Source organism: Pipistrellus kuhlii, unplaced genomic scaffold (genome assembly GCF_014108245.1).
Source record: "Pipistrellus kuhlii isolate mPipKuh1 unplaced genomic scaffold, mPipKuh1.p scaffold_m20_p_22, whole genome shotgun sequence".
Taxonomy (NCBI): domain Eukaryota; kingdom Metazoa; phylum Chordata; class Mammalia; order Chiroptera; family Vespertilionidae; genus Pipistrellus; species Pipistrellus kuhlii.
The window spans coordinates 1,198,459-1,216,074 of record NW_023425521.1 but is presented as its reverse complement, the minus strand read 5'-3'; the positions used below and the strand labels follow the sequence as shown (position 1 = coordinate 1,216,074).

The 17,616-nt window shown below is 36.4% G+C and overlaps 1 protein-coding gene across 5 annotated transcripts in view; it reads left to right on the top strand.

Moving 5' to 3' along the window:
* Positions 1-17,616, top strand: part of LOC118726307 (speckle type BTB/POZ protein) — a 70,321-nt gene that overhangs the window by 33,340 nt on the left and 19,365 nt on the right. For 3 of the 5 annotated variants that reach the window (XM_036450862.2, XM_036450863.2, XM_045586079.1), the window contains 3 exons: positions 4,973-5,024; positions 15,803-15,946; positions 16,663-16,784. In XM_036450862.2, the coding sequence (XP_036306755.1) occupies positions 15,869-15,946; positions 16,663-16,784 (200 nt within the window). In that variant the 5' untranslated portion in view covers positions 4,973-5,024; positions 15,803-15,868. The remainder of the gene's footprint in view (positions 1-4,972; positions 5,025-15,802; positions 15,947-16,662; positions 16,785-17,616) is intronic. The other 2 variants (XM_036450867.2, XM_036450864.2) reach the window with 1 other exon arrangement.

Here is a 17,616-nt window from a genome sequence, read left to right as displayed (position 1 = left end):
TAGCTTCAATCCAGTTCATCCAATTCTTTTTTTTTTTAATATATATTTTTTTATTTCAGAGAGGAAAGGAGAGGGAAAGAAAGCTATAGAAACATTCATGATACGAAAGAATCATTGATTGGCTGCCTCCTGCATGCCCCCTACTAGAAATTGAGACCGCAACCTGGGTATGTGCCCTTGACTGGAATTGAACCTGGGACCCTTCAGTCTGCAGGCCGAATCTGTATCCACTCAGCCAAACCAGCTAGGGCAAGTTCATGCAATTCTTGTGTCACCTTATAAATTCAGCATAATCCAAACATAGTGATATTTATGAAGAGTTCTTAGAGCATTCTTAGCCAAATTAAGCATTTAAAAAATAGAAACCTTTACCTTAGATTAGAATTATTATAAGTAAATTTTAATCTGGGACCATATGTTTCTATGGCCAGTGTTTTTCATTTATAATTTTTTTCTGGAGACTTTAATCCACTATGCTTTTATTCATTATTGTGAGACTGAGTATATTTTTAATTTTTATATTTCATATTTCCCCTCCTACTTAAAGGTGGATTCTATTCAGAGCTCTGAGCAGTTGGAATGCTGAAGTGTTACAAATGAAAACTGTTACTCTTCTCTAATAATACACTCTGCCAGCTGCAAGTATTTGAGTAGGAATTCCTTAACTAGTTTGGGCAGCCACCTCATGAATGTATATTAATGATAGATTTACCTCATGAATATATCAACAATCTTAAGAATTTGAGAAAAATTTATGTGCTACATAGTTTTAAAAACAATGGATAAAACTTAAAATGGAAATCTTAGTAATAAATATAATTGTACAACATGAGATGGATATGTATTTTTTTCTAAGATTTATTATGCCTTAAGAGATGGTTCAGGAGACAAGTTATTCCAGTTGACTTGAAAGTAACCTTTGGATCTAGGCTTACTCGACTTTAACTTATCATCCTGTAGACTTTCTTTAGTGAATTGCCCTCCTTATACCATTGTAATCACTAAGTTTGAATGGAGTTCCTTACCTGCACTTCATCACATCAGTCCCACATGGTATGCTGTGTAGAAATGTTTCTATTTTAGATATTTCTTTAGGAAAAAAGTCATATTCTTGTATGGAATGCTAACACCAGAGTTTTGTTTTCCCTTCTACTCTGGAAACTCCATAAAAATTTAGTTCCTAACTCAAAAATAATTTTTTTTCTAACTATAGTTCCCTTCTTGGGCTATTTCATCCAGATATACAACAGGAGCCTTTATTGTTTCTGTGTTAGTAAATATATAATGTAAAGAACTTCTTGAAATTATATTTTATTTTTAAAACACCTGTTTTTCTGATTATAAAAGTAAAACATGCTTTTTTTAAGAACAGAAAAATAACAAAAGTATAGGTAAAAGGAGCAATCACTCAGTCTTCATGCTGTATCTTGTCAGGCAGCTCCCACAGTGATTATGCCATTGTGTAGCTGCACCAGCAAATCGGGGGAGTCGTTGTGTCTCTGGGCTCTCCCAGCATTGCTGTTAAAACAGGCACTGCACATTTGTTAGGGGAAATATAATTTCATTTATATCAACTTTATATAAATCTTACCTGTGACTCATTAATATTAATAAGAACACAAACCTGAAACTTGTTAGTAAAACAAACTTTATTAATTTTGACATATAGACAGAGGAAACTTTGTTTTTTGGAGTGTATGGAGTTAATGTTTAATTTTTCAAGGATAGAAATCCAAAAGAAAAGGAAATTAATTCAATCATTTATTAAATAAGTATTTATTTCTGCCTTCCATGTGCCAGACACTGACTGGTGCAGCAGCAAAATAGAGAGGAGTCTCCCTTCTTACATTCCAACTACAATAAGGTAGATGACTTATTGTGTGCTATAGAAAAAAGTAATGGAGGAGTACTGCTGGGCCTATAGGGAGGGGGATTACATTTTTCAGTGTGTCAGGGTAGGCCTCACATCTCTGTGACCATTACAAAAAGATCCAACAATGGTGAGGGTGTGTGTCAGGAGACTATCTCAGGGAAGAGTCGTAGAGAAAGGCCAAGCACAAAGCCCTGAGACGGGAACGAGCCTATTCTGTTGGAGGAACGAGAGCAAAGAAGGGCAGTGTGGCTGAAACGTAGCGAGCTCAGGAGAATGTAATTGGAGATGAGGCAGGAGAAGGTAATGACGTCCAGATTGTGCTGGGCCTTTAAGCCCTTGTCAGGATTTTGGCTTTTACTCGGAATGAGATGGGAAGTCATTGGAGGTTTCATCAGAGGCCACAATTAAACTAAAACGGTAATACCAAAATATACTTGTATCCTGGCTTTGCTCTTACAGAAGCATTTGTTTATTTTTTACAATACTTTGGGTATTCAGTAATGGCTTCTGATGGGTAGTCATACATACATAGATTTAAATGTTTGTGTCTGTATTGAAAATGTTCTTGAAATACAGATCTTAAGTGTTATTGGATATAAACTCAAAGAAAGCAAGTATAGTAAGAAAGCCTGTCTGTAGGTATTCATTTCTGAGTAGCCCTACTCTGTTATCCATTTATCATCCTAAATTGTCTTGGGGTAGGGGGAAGGAATCAAGGGTATATTGTGCAAGACATTTATTTACTCTTAGACATTGGAAGAAATAAATAGATATTATTTACAATAAGTATTAAATATATTTAGTAAGTAAATATGTAAATAAAATTTAAACACACACATAGTTGACCCTTAAACAATGCAGGGATTACAGGTACCAATTCCCCCATGCAGTTGAAAATCCATGTATAACTTTGACTCCCCCCAAATTGAACTATTAGGCTACTGTTGACTGGAAGCCTTACTGATAACAGCCAGTGGATATATATTTTGTATGTTATGTGTGTACTGTATTCTTACACTATAGTAAGCAAAAGAAAAAATGTCAAGAAAATCACAGAGGGGAAAAATACTGTAGTATTTTTGAAAAAAATGTTTGTAAGTGGACCCAAAAAGCATGTTTACTTTTATAGTCAGAAACATGAGATTCAAAACTGTGTTCTTCACTCTTAGATTATTTTAACATGTTTTGAACATTTTAATTATGAAACATAACAAATACACAAAAACATAATTGTATAAAGATTAATTATAAAAAACAAGTACCTATATAACCAATAATAGGACCTAGAAATATATCATTGCTACACCCTGAAGAAGCTTGCTGTGTGCCTCTCCTAGCTTATAACCCACACAAGTATGACTAGTCTGACATTCATGATAATTATATCCTTATTTTGTGATGTTACTGTCTAGGTTTCATTGCGAACCATATAGCTTAATTTTGTCTGCTTTTGAACTTTATATACATGGAATAATACTGTAAGTGTTTTTTTGTGTCTTCTTTAAGACCTAATAGTATGTTTGTAACTTTCATCCATGTTATTATATAGAACTGTAGTTTAATTTCATTGCCATATAGCATCATATTATTTGAATATATGTAGCCATTCTAGGGTTGATGATGTTTTTGGCCGTTATGAATAAAACTGCTATGAACTTTTTTTTACGTGTGCAGGAGGAGTTTCTCTGGGCCATATTTGAGAGTGAAATTTCTGGATCTTTAGTTTTATTTAGTTTAGTTAATAAACGGTTTTTCCAAAGTGGTTGTACTAATTTGTCCTACCAGGAGTGTGAGAGTGTCCCTGTTCCTCCTAGTCCTTACTAGTATTGTCAGACTCTAGATTTTGCTAATCCTTTGGGTCTAAAAATGTTCATTCTAGCAAATTAACTGAAAAACCAAAACCTTAAACTGAGAGAGAGAGAGAGAGAGAGAGAGAGAGAGAGAGAGAGAGAGAGAGAGAGAGAGAGAGAGAGAGAGAGAGAGAGAGAGGACTAAAGGTTTTGACTTTAAGAAACATAGATATTCAGAGCATTTTTATTTAAGTTTGATAACTTCTGCCTGAGGAGTAGTTACTTATAAGGTCTTAAAGACATGTTATCTGTCTATAAGATCAGGAACCTTGTCTATGTTTTTTTTGGGGGGATTAGTTGTTTTGAAACCACTGTATCTCAAATAATGCCTTGCACAGTAAGTGTTCAGTAAATATTAATTAAATGAATTCAGCCTGACTCTTGCTACTCTTAATTCTGGCCATGATTGTTCTATTTTAATATCAGTAGTTTAAGACAATTTTTGGTGAGGGGTCATTCCATTACTGTTAATAACAAGATTTGGTTTACCAAAATAAGAGAAATACATTTGTACCAGTGTAACAGTTAAAGATAATGTTTACATTTTCAGGAAAAGATGCCATTGTTAAGGAATTATCCTCAATATATGCAGCATTTCTTTTCCTGCAAAAGGGAAAATAGCACCAGAATTTTATGCCTAAATGAGGCTCCTGAAGCCTTGCACCCGCTCTTATTCCTGTTTCTATTTTGAGTCACTTTGTAGAATATGATAGATAATTAGGTGGAGCAGTGGTGGTGTTTAACCAAGTTATCTCACCAGTCTTCAATAGGAACCTCAGTGTTACAACTGTTTATCAAAACCATAGGAAACATGGCTTTGTTTAAATGATTCTTGTTTTGGTATAAGTGACCTAGGACATTTTTTTTTTTTTAAAGAGTATTTTACATAAAAACTTCATAGTAATTCTTTCAATATTTTGTGAGGGAGCTGGCAAAAGTGATCACTCCCCTCAGGTTATAGTGGGGCAAGCCACTTATTTCATTTTGCTGCATTCATAGGCCAGTTCATTAGAATAACTAGCTTTGGGTTTTCCTGACTTTAATTTCTAAGTATTATCCTTTTGAAAGATCATTAAAAAAAAATAGAGCACTCAGGACTACAGATAGAAGAATGGTAATTTGACTTGTAAATCCTAGCAAATGTACACCTGCTTTTGTAAGATTTCCCCATTGCAAAATAGCCAAAGTAAGGACTTATATGAGACTCAGAATCTAGTTAAGTCTAATTCATCATCTCTATTTCCAACAGAGATTTCCTGTTAGACAAGATAAATTGGTCTTCCTACTACTGACTTAACTTGGTAAGTTTTCACATGGTTTTATTTTAAATATAGTTTAAGATGAGGAAAAAAGAGGAATGAAATGCATAGAAATGTTTACTATGACTTTAAAAAATGCACATCTCTTTGTGAGTGACTTTAAATTTTTTTTCTACCATTCTGGCTAGCATCTTAAAACTTGTACTTTGTGGTATGAGATTCTTACCTCAAATGTGTAAGTATGTTTTTACAGTGTTTTACTGGGTAAAACAGGTACTATTGCTTGCTAATTGAATTCTGACACAAATCATTGGGAGGCAGGAAATTCTGTCTAACTTTCTCTTGTCTGCCTGTGTGGTTTTACTCTTTCCTTGTGTCATGAATTTTGGAATAAACATTTAAAGCTGAGAACTTCCTGCCCATTCTTTGTTCCATTTATTTTAGTTAGAACCTTACCATTTACATAGAAATGGACTTATTTTCATAACTTTAGAAGAAGAGAGAATTTATTTTCTGCCAATATTTGCTAGGCAAGGAGCATGGGTTCATGTAAACAGTCATCAGATTTCTTTAGTTAAGGCCATAGTTAAAGGAGAAGATGAAAGCATATGTGTGCCTCAGTCTCTTACAGTCAGAGGGAGGTCTAGGTGTCTCCTGAAGAGGTAGCTCCGGAAAATACTGAATTCCATTGAAGTGATTCTTTTTAAAACCAGATAGTATTACAGCAGTTAATGCTGAAGAAAATTGATTGCCCATGTAATAAATATTAAATCCTCTGGAGCATAGTGAGCTTTTTCAGCTTCTAAGCTAATGAACTTAGTCCAAATTGTATATCTTAAGACGAACTTAGCCTTTCTTCTTTGATATGCATTCTTTGGGCCCCTTTCTACAGCCAGATGGTGTTAGCAAGAAATGTTTTTAAATGGCTTGGCTAAAGTCTAGATGGCCAAAGAGAAGCACATGTTGAAGTTGGCTTCTATAAAGACTAGAGGAACCTGTGGGTTATGCAACCTCTCCTGTTTGTTTCATAAAAGGACTCTTGTTTTTGAGGTCCTTGCAGATTGACACACTTGAATTGTATTAGGGCCAAGCCTTTCATCTGTTTACTATTTGGATTTTATAAGGTTTCTCATAGTTGTAGTGGAAGGGAAAGGGTGAAAAGCATTTCAAATCTCAAAACAACTTTGGGAATATAATTATATAGAAATAAGATTTTCTTAGCCATAAGGTTTTCTCTCCCTCTCTCACTTCTCCCCCTCCTCTCTCTCCTTCCCCCTTCCCGCCCCTTCTTTCTTTTTAATAATTCTGTTCCAGTTCTTGTTTTAGAATAATTTTTCTCAACCTAGAGGAGAAATCTTTGATAACATGTGGGATGTGTTAAAATTTTCATCTTTCCTAACTTTGCTCTTTGTGGCCTTAGAGATTTTCACCCAGGCCATTCCGTTGAATTAACATGTTGTTATAATTTTTGAAAAGATTGGAGTTGCTGATTGTTTAGTTTTGCTTATCCAACTTCATTTCTAAAGGTGTTTTCCTTTGGAACTGAGATCCACTTTGAAGTGAAATAGCCCTGTTATAATCAGATTTGTTTGCTGATTTGGATTCATGTCGTTCTATTTCAGACATCTCCCAAGTGATGGATTTTGAAAGTAATGTGTGGAGAAGCTTAATCTGATGAACCCTCTCTGCCTTTTTAAAAAAGCAGTTGGGGGAGTTTTTCTTTTTCCTAGCAGGGTGCTAATTAAGAGCAGCACATCACCTGATGGTTTAAGCCAGGGAAATCTGTGGTGGTGGTAGCCATGGTTTATTCTGCCGTGTCCTCCACCCAAGTGGAGACAGGATTTCCCCCCTCCATTGTTTTGTAGATGTATTTAGCTCAAAAGTAATTTGTATTTAAATTAAAAGCAAAAATAAAACTCAAAAAGTCTTTTTAAGGTGTAAGGGGGCACAATTCTACAAGGCTATTGAGCCGAATCTGCCTGTCTCTTTCCAGGAGAGACCTCTGCACAAGGAGCAGAGTGTGCATTGCATCACCCATGGACGTATTTTTGGAGTAGAGAATTAGGCTGTTATGTCTATGTCAACAACGCGCACATAATGGATAGTTTTCAGGGGAAGGGAATGATTCCCCAGACCTTAACTTAAATTGGCAATACATTTTTCTGCTCTTTGGTTATTTTGCTACCTGGAAAAGTTGCATCCAAAGTGAAAATTATTCCATATTTTAACCTTTGAGATGGCTGCGAAGGTCTCCTTGGGGACAGGGACACTTTGTAGTTATTTATAACCTTAGAAAAGGGCAGTACGACTGGAAACAGCCAGCACACACTGAGGTTTGGGAGTCGGTGGGAGCATTTGTTGGTTATCTCACTACTTTCTATGAATTGAAATTCATGTACCTTCTTGTTCATTCTGACTTTGTCTAGATGAGCCTTACTAGCCAGGCTTGTCCATAAGACTCTATCTTATAACACTTAGAGTGAGGAGAAGAAGGAAAAATAACCATTTCAGGTACAAAAGCATATCAAATCCTCACAGCATTTTAGATTCTATGCTTGTCTAAAGATATCTGTAAACTGGGAAGATCTTAAAGGTATTGACATGCATACATAATACTATGCTTGTTTCTGAGTTTTTCTTATAGACAACAGTTGCAAGAGCAATTCAACTCTTAATTAGATAAATATTTGGCTGTGGCATAAAGTATGTTCTACATCTTAGTCTGGTATAGGAAAAACTTAATTACGTATCTAGATATGTTTTAAGGTATGTATTTGTGTGTGTGTGTGTGTATACATATATTTTTATATATATTTATATAATAAATAGAAGACAGATTTTTTTTTTAATCCAAGAAGAGTGTAGTTTTGGAATGTATTAATTCTTTAAAATTGGTGTGAGGTCAAATAATAATTTTCTTTGTTTAATGTTCTATTGTTTTAAAAGTATGCCTGGGTTCCTATGCTGTTATTCATTCAGCAACTCCCAAACTTTAACATTTTAATTAGAGCTCGTTAAGGAAAAGTTAGGATTTCAAGGTAGTGAGTCTAGTTATTCAACAATAATTTTATTAACAAATATTTACTTTTTAATACATTTTTATTGATTTTAGAGAGAGGGAAAGGGAAATGGAGAGAGAGATAGAAACATTGATGAAAGCGATGATCGGCTGCTTTCTGCACAACCCCCACCCAGGACAGAGCCTGCAACCTAGGCATGTGCCCTGAACAGGAATCGAACTGGGGATCTCTCAGTGCATGGGTTGATGCTCAACCATTGAGCCACACTTGCCAGGAACAAATATTTATTGAGTGCCTGCTATACCGTTAGGCACAGGGAGGATGCTCTTCTCTTATCTTCTAGTGGGGAAGACAATAGACAAGTAAAAAAATTAAAACGATAATTTCAGTGGTGTTAATAAAGAAGAAAATAAAATAGGGTAATATGAAGAAAGGAATGGACTAGAAGTGGGCTTTAGATTAGATGGTCAGAGAAGACCTCTCTGAGGATATTACATTTGATAGAATATCTGAAGGACAAGAGGGAGCCAGCTATGAAAAGAACCGAGGGAAGAAAGAGCTTTTCAGGTAGAGGAAAGAGCCTGATGTGTTCACCAAATCGAATTAAGGGCCTGAGTGGCTGGCATGGTGCTTGAGAAGGCTGTGTTAGGTGAGGCCTTGGCTGTGATGACAGAAGGTACATTTTACTCGGATTGCAGGGGAAGCCACCGAAGAATTCCTGTCTTGTCTCTCATAGAGTCAGATTTAGAAGTCATCTCATAACTTAGAAAAATTATTTGTAAATGCTGCTTATTCCTTTAAAATTTTTTACTTATTAATTGAAAAGTTAATATAGTCACATAGTTAAAAATTCAGAAAGTACAAAAGGGAATACAATGGAAATTCTCCTTCCCAACCAAGTACCCAGTTTCTTTCCTTGAAAGTAACCAATGTCTCTAGCTTTACATATATATACTGTATATATCTTTTAAAAATATATGTTAAAACAGATAGCTTTGCCCGTTTAAATAAAAAGAGCTTCCTCCTTCCTTTTTAAAAATTTTTAAATTTTTTTGTTAATCCTTACCTGAGGATATTTTTTCCATTGATTTTTAGAGAGAGTGGAAGGGAAGGGGAGAGACAAAGAGAGAAACATCAATGGGTTGCCTCCTACACACACCCCAACCAGGCCCAGCCATCAAGCTTGAAACCCAGGTACATGCTCTTGAGTGGAATCAAAGCCGGACCCTTCAGTCTAAGGGCCAATGCTCTGTCCACTGAGCCAAACCAGCTAGGGCCCTCATTCTTTTTTATTAAAAACAGATGCTTATTACATTGCCTATCTGTATCATAATTTAATTTAATCCCCTGTTCATAGACTTTTAGGTTATTTCTATTATTTTGTGATTACAAATAGTGCTATAGTGAGAAACATTTTATATTTATCATATTTATCATTTAATAGGGTAAATTTCTAGAAGTGTAATTGCTGGATCAAAGAGTATATGCATTTTTTATTTATTCAGATATTCATTTTTCTTCATGGAGATTGTAATAATTTATGTTCTAATCAGAAATGTTCTTCTTACCCTGGGCAAGTATTATCAAACATTTTGATCTTTGCCAACTCACTGGGTGAATCAATGTGCAGTTTAATTTGCATTTGTGTTATTATGAATGAGAGTTGAACATATTTTCACATATTTAAAAACCATTGATATTTACATTTCTATTCTTTGTCCATTTTTCTTTTAGGCTGTTGACATTTTGCTCATTGACCTTTAGATTCATTTAATACTAAATACCTCTTAAAGATTCAAAAACAAACATAGTGTTATATGTCAGTTTATATCTCAATTAAAAAAAAAAGCAGTTATCTTTAACTTATAAATTTTGTTGTTGTTAATCCTCACTTTAGGATGTGCTTTAGATAGAATAGAAGAGGGAAAGAAGGAGGGAAGGAGAGAGAAAGTAACATTAATGTGAGAGAGGTACATTGATTGGTTTGCCTCCTGAACGTGCCAGACCAAGGCAGGGATTGAACCTGCAATCCAGATACATGTCCTTGACTGAGAATTGAACCCGTGACCTTTCCATGCACAGGCCAATGCTCTAACCACTGAGCACACCAGCCAGGGATAAGTTACAGATTTTATTAAGGGACATAAGAGAAACCAGATCGTTCCTTTGCTGATTGAGTTCTCTCTTTGATGACTCTTAGTTTTATTTTAAGAAATATCTCTAAATTTTTTAAAAAGTGCATTTAGTATTTGGTTATACTAGATTGAACTATTTATTAGAGTTTACCTATAATAAATATTCAGAAGTCATTCAAACATTGCAACAGAGAAAGTCAGTATGACCTATAATAATCTGTCCTTTGGGTAATGAGAAAGAAGTTACTACCTCCTGGGCTGGATATGATTGAAGAGACTATAACAGAAGAAACACAAACCCTCCTTTGAAGTCACATCAGTTTTGCAAAAATGAGTATACCCAAATCTTTCTATAGTTTAGTTTCTTCTCTCTCTCCCTCTCCCTTTCTCTCTCCTACCCTTAATTGTCAACAATCTTTTTGGCTTCTTCTGTTTGGAAAATGCAAACGTCTCTCAGGTTTAAAATAGTTATGACATTGGGATTTTTCCTTACTTGGAAACTGTACAAGTCTTTAAACCAAAAGAAAAAGTGACAGGCTTTTAAAAAGCCCCTAATAAACCATTCTTTGACAAGAAGCTATGTTCCCAGCCATCTAACTTGTGCATGTTTGTGTAATATGTTGAACCACATGACATTGCCCATATTTGGCTATTTTCAGCCCACTGAACAATTACATGGATCAATCTACTATATCCACCATCTTATTCCTGTAATTTTAAGGCTGATAGATAGAAGGCTAATGCATAGATATCATGTGTGGATTATGCCTGTTTTAGTTGTTGGTTAAAAAAATTCTCTGAATGATTAGATTGAAGATGGAAGAATGCTTGTAGAGAATAAAAGAAAGATAAAAATAACTGTATAAATTGTCTATGTCAGTGTTTTTCAACCTTTTTTGGGCAAAGGCACACTTGTTTCATGAAAAAAATCACGAGGCACACCACCATTAGAAAATGTTAAAAAATTTAACTCTGTGCCTATATTGACTATATATAAAGTAATTCTCTTGAATAGGAATCAAATAAACACAAAGAAAGTATTTTATAATTACTTTATTATGAAATATTAAGTAAACAAAATAGTGAAAAATTATAAAATTCTTGTCTTGTCTGCACCTACGGCACACCAGGCAACATCTCCGGCACACTAGTGTGCCGCGGAACAGCGGTTGAAAAACGCTGGTCTATGTAACACATATCAGAGACTGTGTTAGCCTAGCTCTGTATATACTGCAGGTTAAACTATTGCAACACTTCCCCCTGTTGTATCCTGAAAGACTCCTGGTTATGTAAGAGTTTAGTTCAAATTACTGATTTTTGTCTTCAGAATGAAAGAAATTATAGCCAATCTTTTTCTCCATGTAGAATGAAGATATACTTAATACTGGATGAAAAATTCACTTTTCCAGGGCTGGAACTTGAGAGTGCCAGGCTAGGAGTTTTTGGCTTTGTTTATAACTCATTCAAAAGAACAAATTAATTATTTTCATTACATTGCAAATCTAATATACTCAGCACTTTTCAAAGGGCTTTTAGAGATATGTGAAAGAAACAAACAGAAAAAAAAGTTAATAGACTTCAGTGCAATTGGATAAATGTTTTAGCCATCAAAGTATTTTTGCTGAATGCCTTGTTCCAGGCAGGCTGCTAGGTGGTGAAGGGGATATAAGAAATAATTGCAAGTTCCTTTTAAAGAACTTAAAGTCTACTAGAGGCCACAGAAGTGTTCATGAGTGTAAAGGAAGGCAGAAAAAAGTGCACTGGTAGGTTCAGTGAAAGTATCATAATACCTGCTAGGAAACATTTTATTCTGTTAAAGATTGTTATTAGTTGCTATCTGATATTACCTTCATTGGAATTTTGAGCAGTATTGCAGTTGACAGGTATTTTAAGTATATTTCTTGGTCTACTCAGAAGAGGTGTAACCTCACAGGTCAGGATTTAATAGAGTGAACAGGAAAGTAAGTGGTGGTATATAACAGATATGTTCAGCCTCAGAATTGTCAACATACTGGGAAGTTTTGCTAAGCTTTGGAGAATAAAGTTCTCATTTGAGAACTTGACAGTTTGTCCTAACTTGTTGGAAGCCGGGAACAATATATTTTGGTGCTAGTTGTCTCCTACGCAGGTTCTCAAACCATGACCCTCAAATAGACCTCCTCTTTTCTAAAATTGTTTTTCTGCTGGGTATCTGCCAAGGTATGCGTAAAGTGCTAGAGAGTTCATGTAACACCAGACTGCTTTGCTGATCAACACTTCGCCCATGGTGCCTGCTATGAGTGAAATTAATTAGACTTGTGCTATCCTAATCAATTTCCCTCTCAGCAGGTTGTGTGGTTAGAGCTCCTCAAAATCTAAGGCTGATTCTGCAGTTCTTTTAGCTACCAGATTGGACATTTTTTTAAATTGGAAGAAAGGCGATATTATTAAAAAACACACAACAACAATAAAAACTTGGCTACAAAATGAGTAAGAAGCAAAAAAGAAAAGAAAAATGGCCAAGACTAAATTAGTATTTTTTTTCCTTCTGGTTGTAATAATGGACTATATAGTTCAATAGGAACAATTAAGCCATTAAAATAAACAGGTTTTTAAATTTGTTCTTACCTAGAGAATTCTTAAGTTGTTAATTATTAGATAAATTTGAAGTATTTTTAAAACTTGAAGATAAACTCAAATTAGTATGTTATGATTGCTCAGGATAGAGCTGAGCCTGCACCCCACACCTCCAGAGCCAAATTTTATGCACTTAACTAACATGTAATTTCACATCTTTTAAGATTTTGAAATTTTATTCTGGCCTCTATTGGCAGTAATGGTAACTGGGATTTGTAAAACTGCTTTATGGTGATTTACTCATTCCTAGACAAACAGCCCTGTGAGAATGTGTTTTCCCTCCAGTGTAAGCCTACCTTGATCATAGGTGATCCCGTGTAGCATTTGGTCTCTCTCTCTTTTTAAAAAAATATATTTTATTGATTTTTACAAAGAAGAGGGATAGAGAGCTAGAAACATCGATGAGAGAAACATCGACCAGCTGCCTCCTGCACACCCCCAACCTGGGGTGTGCCTGCAACCAATGTACATGCCCTTGACTGGAATCGAACCTGGGACCTTTCAGTCCACAGACCAATGCTCTATCCACTGAGCCAAACCGATTTTAGCTGGTCTCTTTTCTTGGAAACTGCCTCAAAACATTTGGAGAAATACAATAGTTATAAATGAATTACAAAAAAATACTCAACTCATACATAGTCACTAACACTTATGTAATAACTAGAGGCCTCCCTCATGCAAGAGTAGACCTCCCTTCCCCTGTCTGCTGGCACCGGCTTCCCTCCAGCATGCGGGACCTGGTTACTTCCCTCCTCCGGCAACCCGCAGGCACCAGGAACTTGGGCTGGCTTCCCTCTGGCCCTGGCTTCATCAGGAAGGACGTCTGGAATGACATCCGGTCTAATTAGCATATTACCCTTTTATTATTATAGAAGATCATGGAGGGGAAGTAATTACCCTCACAGAGTAATACCATTGGTCTGACCAGAGTCACCACTGGTTTTAAACACTATTCTACAATCATTTACAAATAAAGCATCCCATATAATCAGAGATGGAGTTAACAATCTTAAACATGATGTGCTATTTCACTTAAGTTAGCAAACTGAGCATTGCATTGGCATTTGAGCCTCCTTGGCTGGTGCAATTCCAGGCTCACTTTGCTCTAGTGTCTAGGAAATTCGTCTGCCACCAGAAGTATGATTCCCAGCATTCCTGGTGCTCTCCGCACTCCTGAGGCTGCTACCAGGACTACTACTCCCAGAATTCCTTGTACTCCCTGTGCTCTGAGTTTTTCCTTCCTGCTCTGTCTCTGTCCCATGGCCTCCCGCTCTGCCAAGTCCTCCAAACAGCCAGCTCTCCCTCTCTGCTCTCCATCTGGTGGTTTGGGGAGCCAAGTTCTCCAAGCCACTCCATTCTCAGCTGGCTCTCCCGTTCTGCTCTCTGCCCAGTGTCTGTGTATACAAATTAGCCTGCCATCTTTGTCATGTTAATTTACATGCTCGCTCCTGATTGGCTGGTGAGCATAGCAGAGGTATGGCCAATTTACATGTTTCTCTTTTATTATATTGGAGATATATATATATATATATATATAAATTTATATATATATATAAATTTATATATATATATATATAAATTTATATATATATATATATATATATATATAAATTTAGATATCCTTTGAATGGATTTTCAGTTTGCTTCTAGTTTTTTCATTGTTATAAACAATGTGACATTGAATATGCTAATCTATGTGTTCTAGTGTCCATGTGCAATTTCTCTAGGGCAGTGATTCTCAAAATGTGGTTCCAGGACCAGTATATCAAAATCATGTGGGAACATGCGTTGGTGGTATAGTGGTGAGCATAGCTGCCTTCCAAAATCATGTGGGAACTTTATTAGAAATGTAAATTTAGAGGCTCATTCCAAACCTCTGAATCAGAAACTCTGAAGGTGAGGCTCAGTAACCAGTTTTTATAAGGTAGATGGCCTTTTTCTTAATGATATTATAGAAACAATTTACATACTACCAATTTATATATTAATGAAATTATTTCTTTGTCATGCATTGCAAGGAGTCCCCCCACCCCCAGTTTGGCTTTGTTAATAATACTTAAAAAATTGTAACCTAATTCACCCATTTTTTGAGTGGCATTGGAGGGGAGAATTTTGAATTGAATTTGATTTACTGCTGGGACACCCTGCTAAGATGTATAGCAGTTATTTGAAATGGTCTGAGGTTTATGACAGAGGTCAAAGTTAGAGAGAGATTTGGGGGGAATATTTTTATAAAGGCAGAAATTTGACACTGTTGGGATGGATAAAATTTGCATGAAAGAGAATGTTGGGAAAATTGAGAAAATGACTGAGGATTAAACCATAGGGAGCAATAGTGGAGGAAGAATATCCAACAAAAGAGATTGAAGAATGTTCATAGAACAGAGAGCACATGAGCAAGGAGAAGAATCTGGAAAATTGAATAGTGATGGGGTGTAAGTGAGGAGAAATCTCTGCTGCAGAGAAAGTGACACATGTAAGAAAAGGGTACATGTTGCCCTTCAAGAGAGCAGCTAGCAATGGGCTGAGGAATAGAAACCTACTCTTCATTAGTTTGTACCAAAGTATAAGAGAAGACGAGACAGTGGTTAGAGAGGTAACAAGATCAGTGTCCCCTCAGGAGTAGAGTATTTGTGTCTCAGGTGAAGGAGCTGGTGGCATAGTGTGTGTGGTGTTCACTGTGCTGTCTCCTCTTCAAGCAGCCTTTCCATAGATGTACTTCATATGCCCGTTGATTCATTCAGTAAGATGTACTTCATATGCCCATTGAGTAAATTCATTCAGTAAGATAATGTTAAGTATTGTGCAGAGGGTTAAAATAAGGTGCTGTAATTGTTATTAGTAGACTATATTAGATTAGGCAATCTTCTCCGAGGTTAACACTTAAGTTTGGGATCGGACTTCTAAGTAGCTATTTGAATAATAAGAGCAGAGAATTTTAGGCAGGAGACAAAGTTTCCAGTCTTTGTCTAGACTAGAAGGTCAAACAGAAATAATAGGATCATGTGCCATTGATCTAAAACATCCTTTTGCTTCTTGTGCCAACCAGGGTGAAAAGAAAACAGAAATCTTTGTCCTCTGATTTTGGAAATCTTGTTTAACCTTCAAACTGGCGATGTCAAGGGTTCCAAGTCCTCCACCTCCGGCAGAAATGTCGAGTGGCCCTGTAGCTGAGAGCTGGTGCTACACACAGGTAAGTTATGTTTTCACCCTGTAAATCTTGGCATATTGGGAGGATTTGATGGGCGAAAGGAATAAGATTTCTTTCTGCATTGGGTTTCTGCTTTCTCAGGGACATAACTGCCAAATAGTAGATAGATAAGATATTTGTCAGCTTTCCATTTCTTGGTTCTCCAAGTGGAATCTGAATACCCTAGGCCATGGTCTTTCACTGGAGATTAGAGGGGGGACTCTGAAATTAGATCCACTTACATCCTCCTTGATGGAAATGTGTTCCTGTGTTGGGCGACTCAAAAGGAAACTAGGTTTGAGATTTTCGACCCCAGGTAGTGGAATAAATATCTCAATCTTTGTCATCTGCTTTCCCACTCCTGTCCATGTTTTTCCCACTTTCCATTCAGTATCCCTGCTGGCGTGACTCATGTGGCACTTGCCCAGGTTTCAGGCTCAATCTCCTATGGGGGTGGGGGGTACAGGAGGCAGCTGATTGATATTTTTCTCTCATCGATGTTTTATCTCTATTTCTCTCCCTTCCTTTCTCTTTCTGAAAATCAGTAAAAACATGTATTTTAAAAACGTGGGTGAGAGAAAAGCTGAGCCTCCATGCTGGCCAAATAGTGCTATCTTCCTCTGGGATCGTGAGGGAGGGAGGGGAAACAATGATCTGATCTTCAGCCTGTGTTTTAAGTCACCCACTTATTTAATTACTTCCTGGTTTTCTATCAACAGATCAAGGTAGTGAAATTCTCCTACATGTGGACCATCAATAACTTTAGTTTTTGCCGGGAGGAAATGGGTGAAGTCATTAAAAGCTCAACCTTTTCATCAGGAGCCAATGATAAACTGAAATGGTGAGGAAGAATACATCTAGCTATAAAATTTTTCTAAAAGTTGCCTGTTTTGCTTGGTTTTATGGGGAGATTGACTAGAACATAAGGTCCTTGGAAAAAAGAACTTTGTACTTAAAATTCCCCAGTGTCTACGGCTGTGCCTGATACACATAGGTGCTTGCTATGTAATTGTTGAATTAATTTAATGAGTATATCAGGAATCTGCAAGTTCAAATGGCTGTAGGGTAATGTAAATGAGTAAAGAGGGCCAGTGTTGTAAAAGATAATCCATATTTGGTGTAAGTGTTGACTATTAGGCAAACCAGCTAGTGTCCTTCTAAAAGGGGCAGTGGTCACTGAGATCCAGCTGACTGTAGCTATATATGAATAAGGGCTGACCATTGCCATACTTTCTGATTAAGAAAAGCAAGAAATCTAGATTTTTAACATAAAGTCTCTTGACTTTTAAATTGCCTGTTTTTAAAAAATAAAGATTTATTTGCTTATGTAACGAATGCACAGGGTGTAGGATGGTTTGAAGCTTAGTTTAATCCAGCATTCCAGTGTTTAGGTTAAGGCCCCATTTCTCTCTGCTCGGTCCTGCTCTCCATGCTGTTGGAGATCTCAAGTCTAATTTCCCTTGTGGTTGAAGGAGCACTTGCATTAGTAATGGGCATAACCCACCACCATCCAACAGAAGTCTTTGAACTTCCTCTGAACCACCTGTGTGGCCAGGAATATATCATGCATATATTGATTGATTTAGGTCTGGATTCCACCAATTAATTCCTGTTGTAAGAAGATCAGTACCATCTAAACCAAAGTGTCCTCTTGAGGAGGAGCAGGCAGTTAA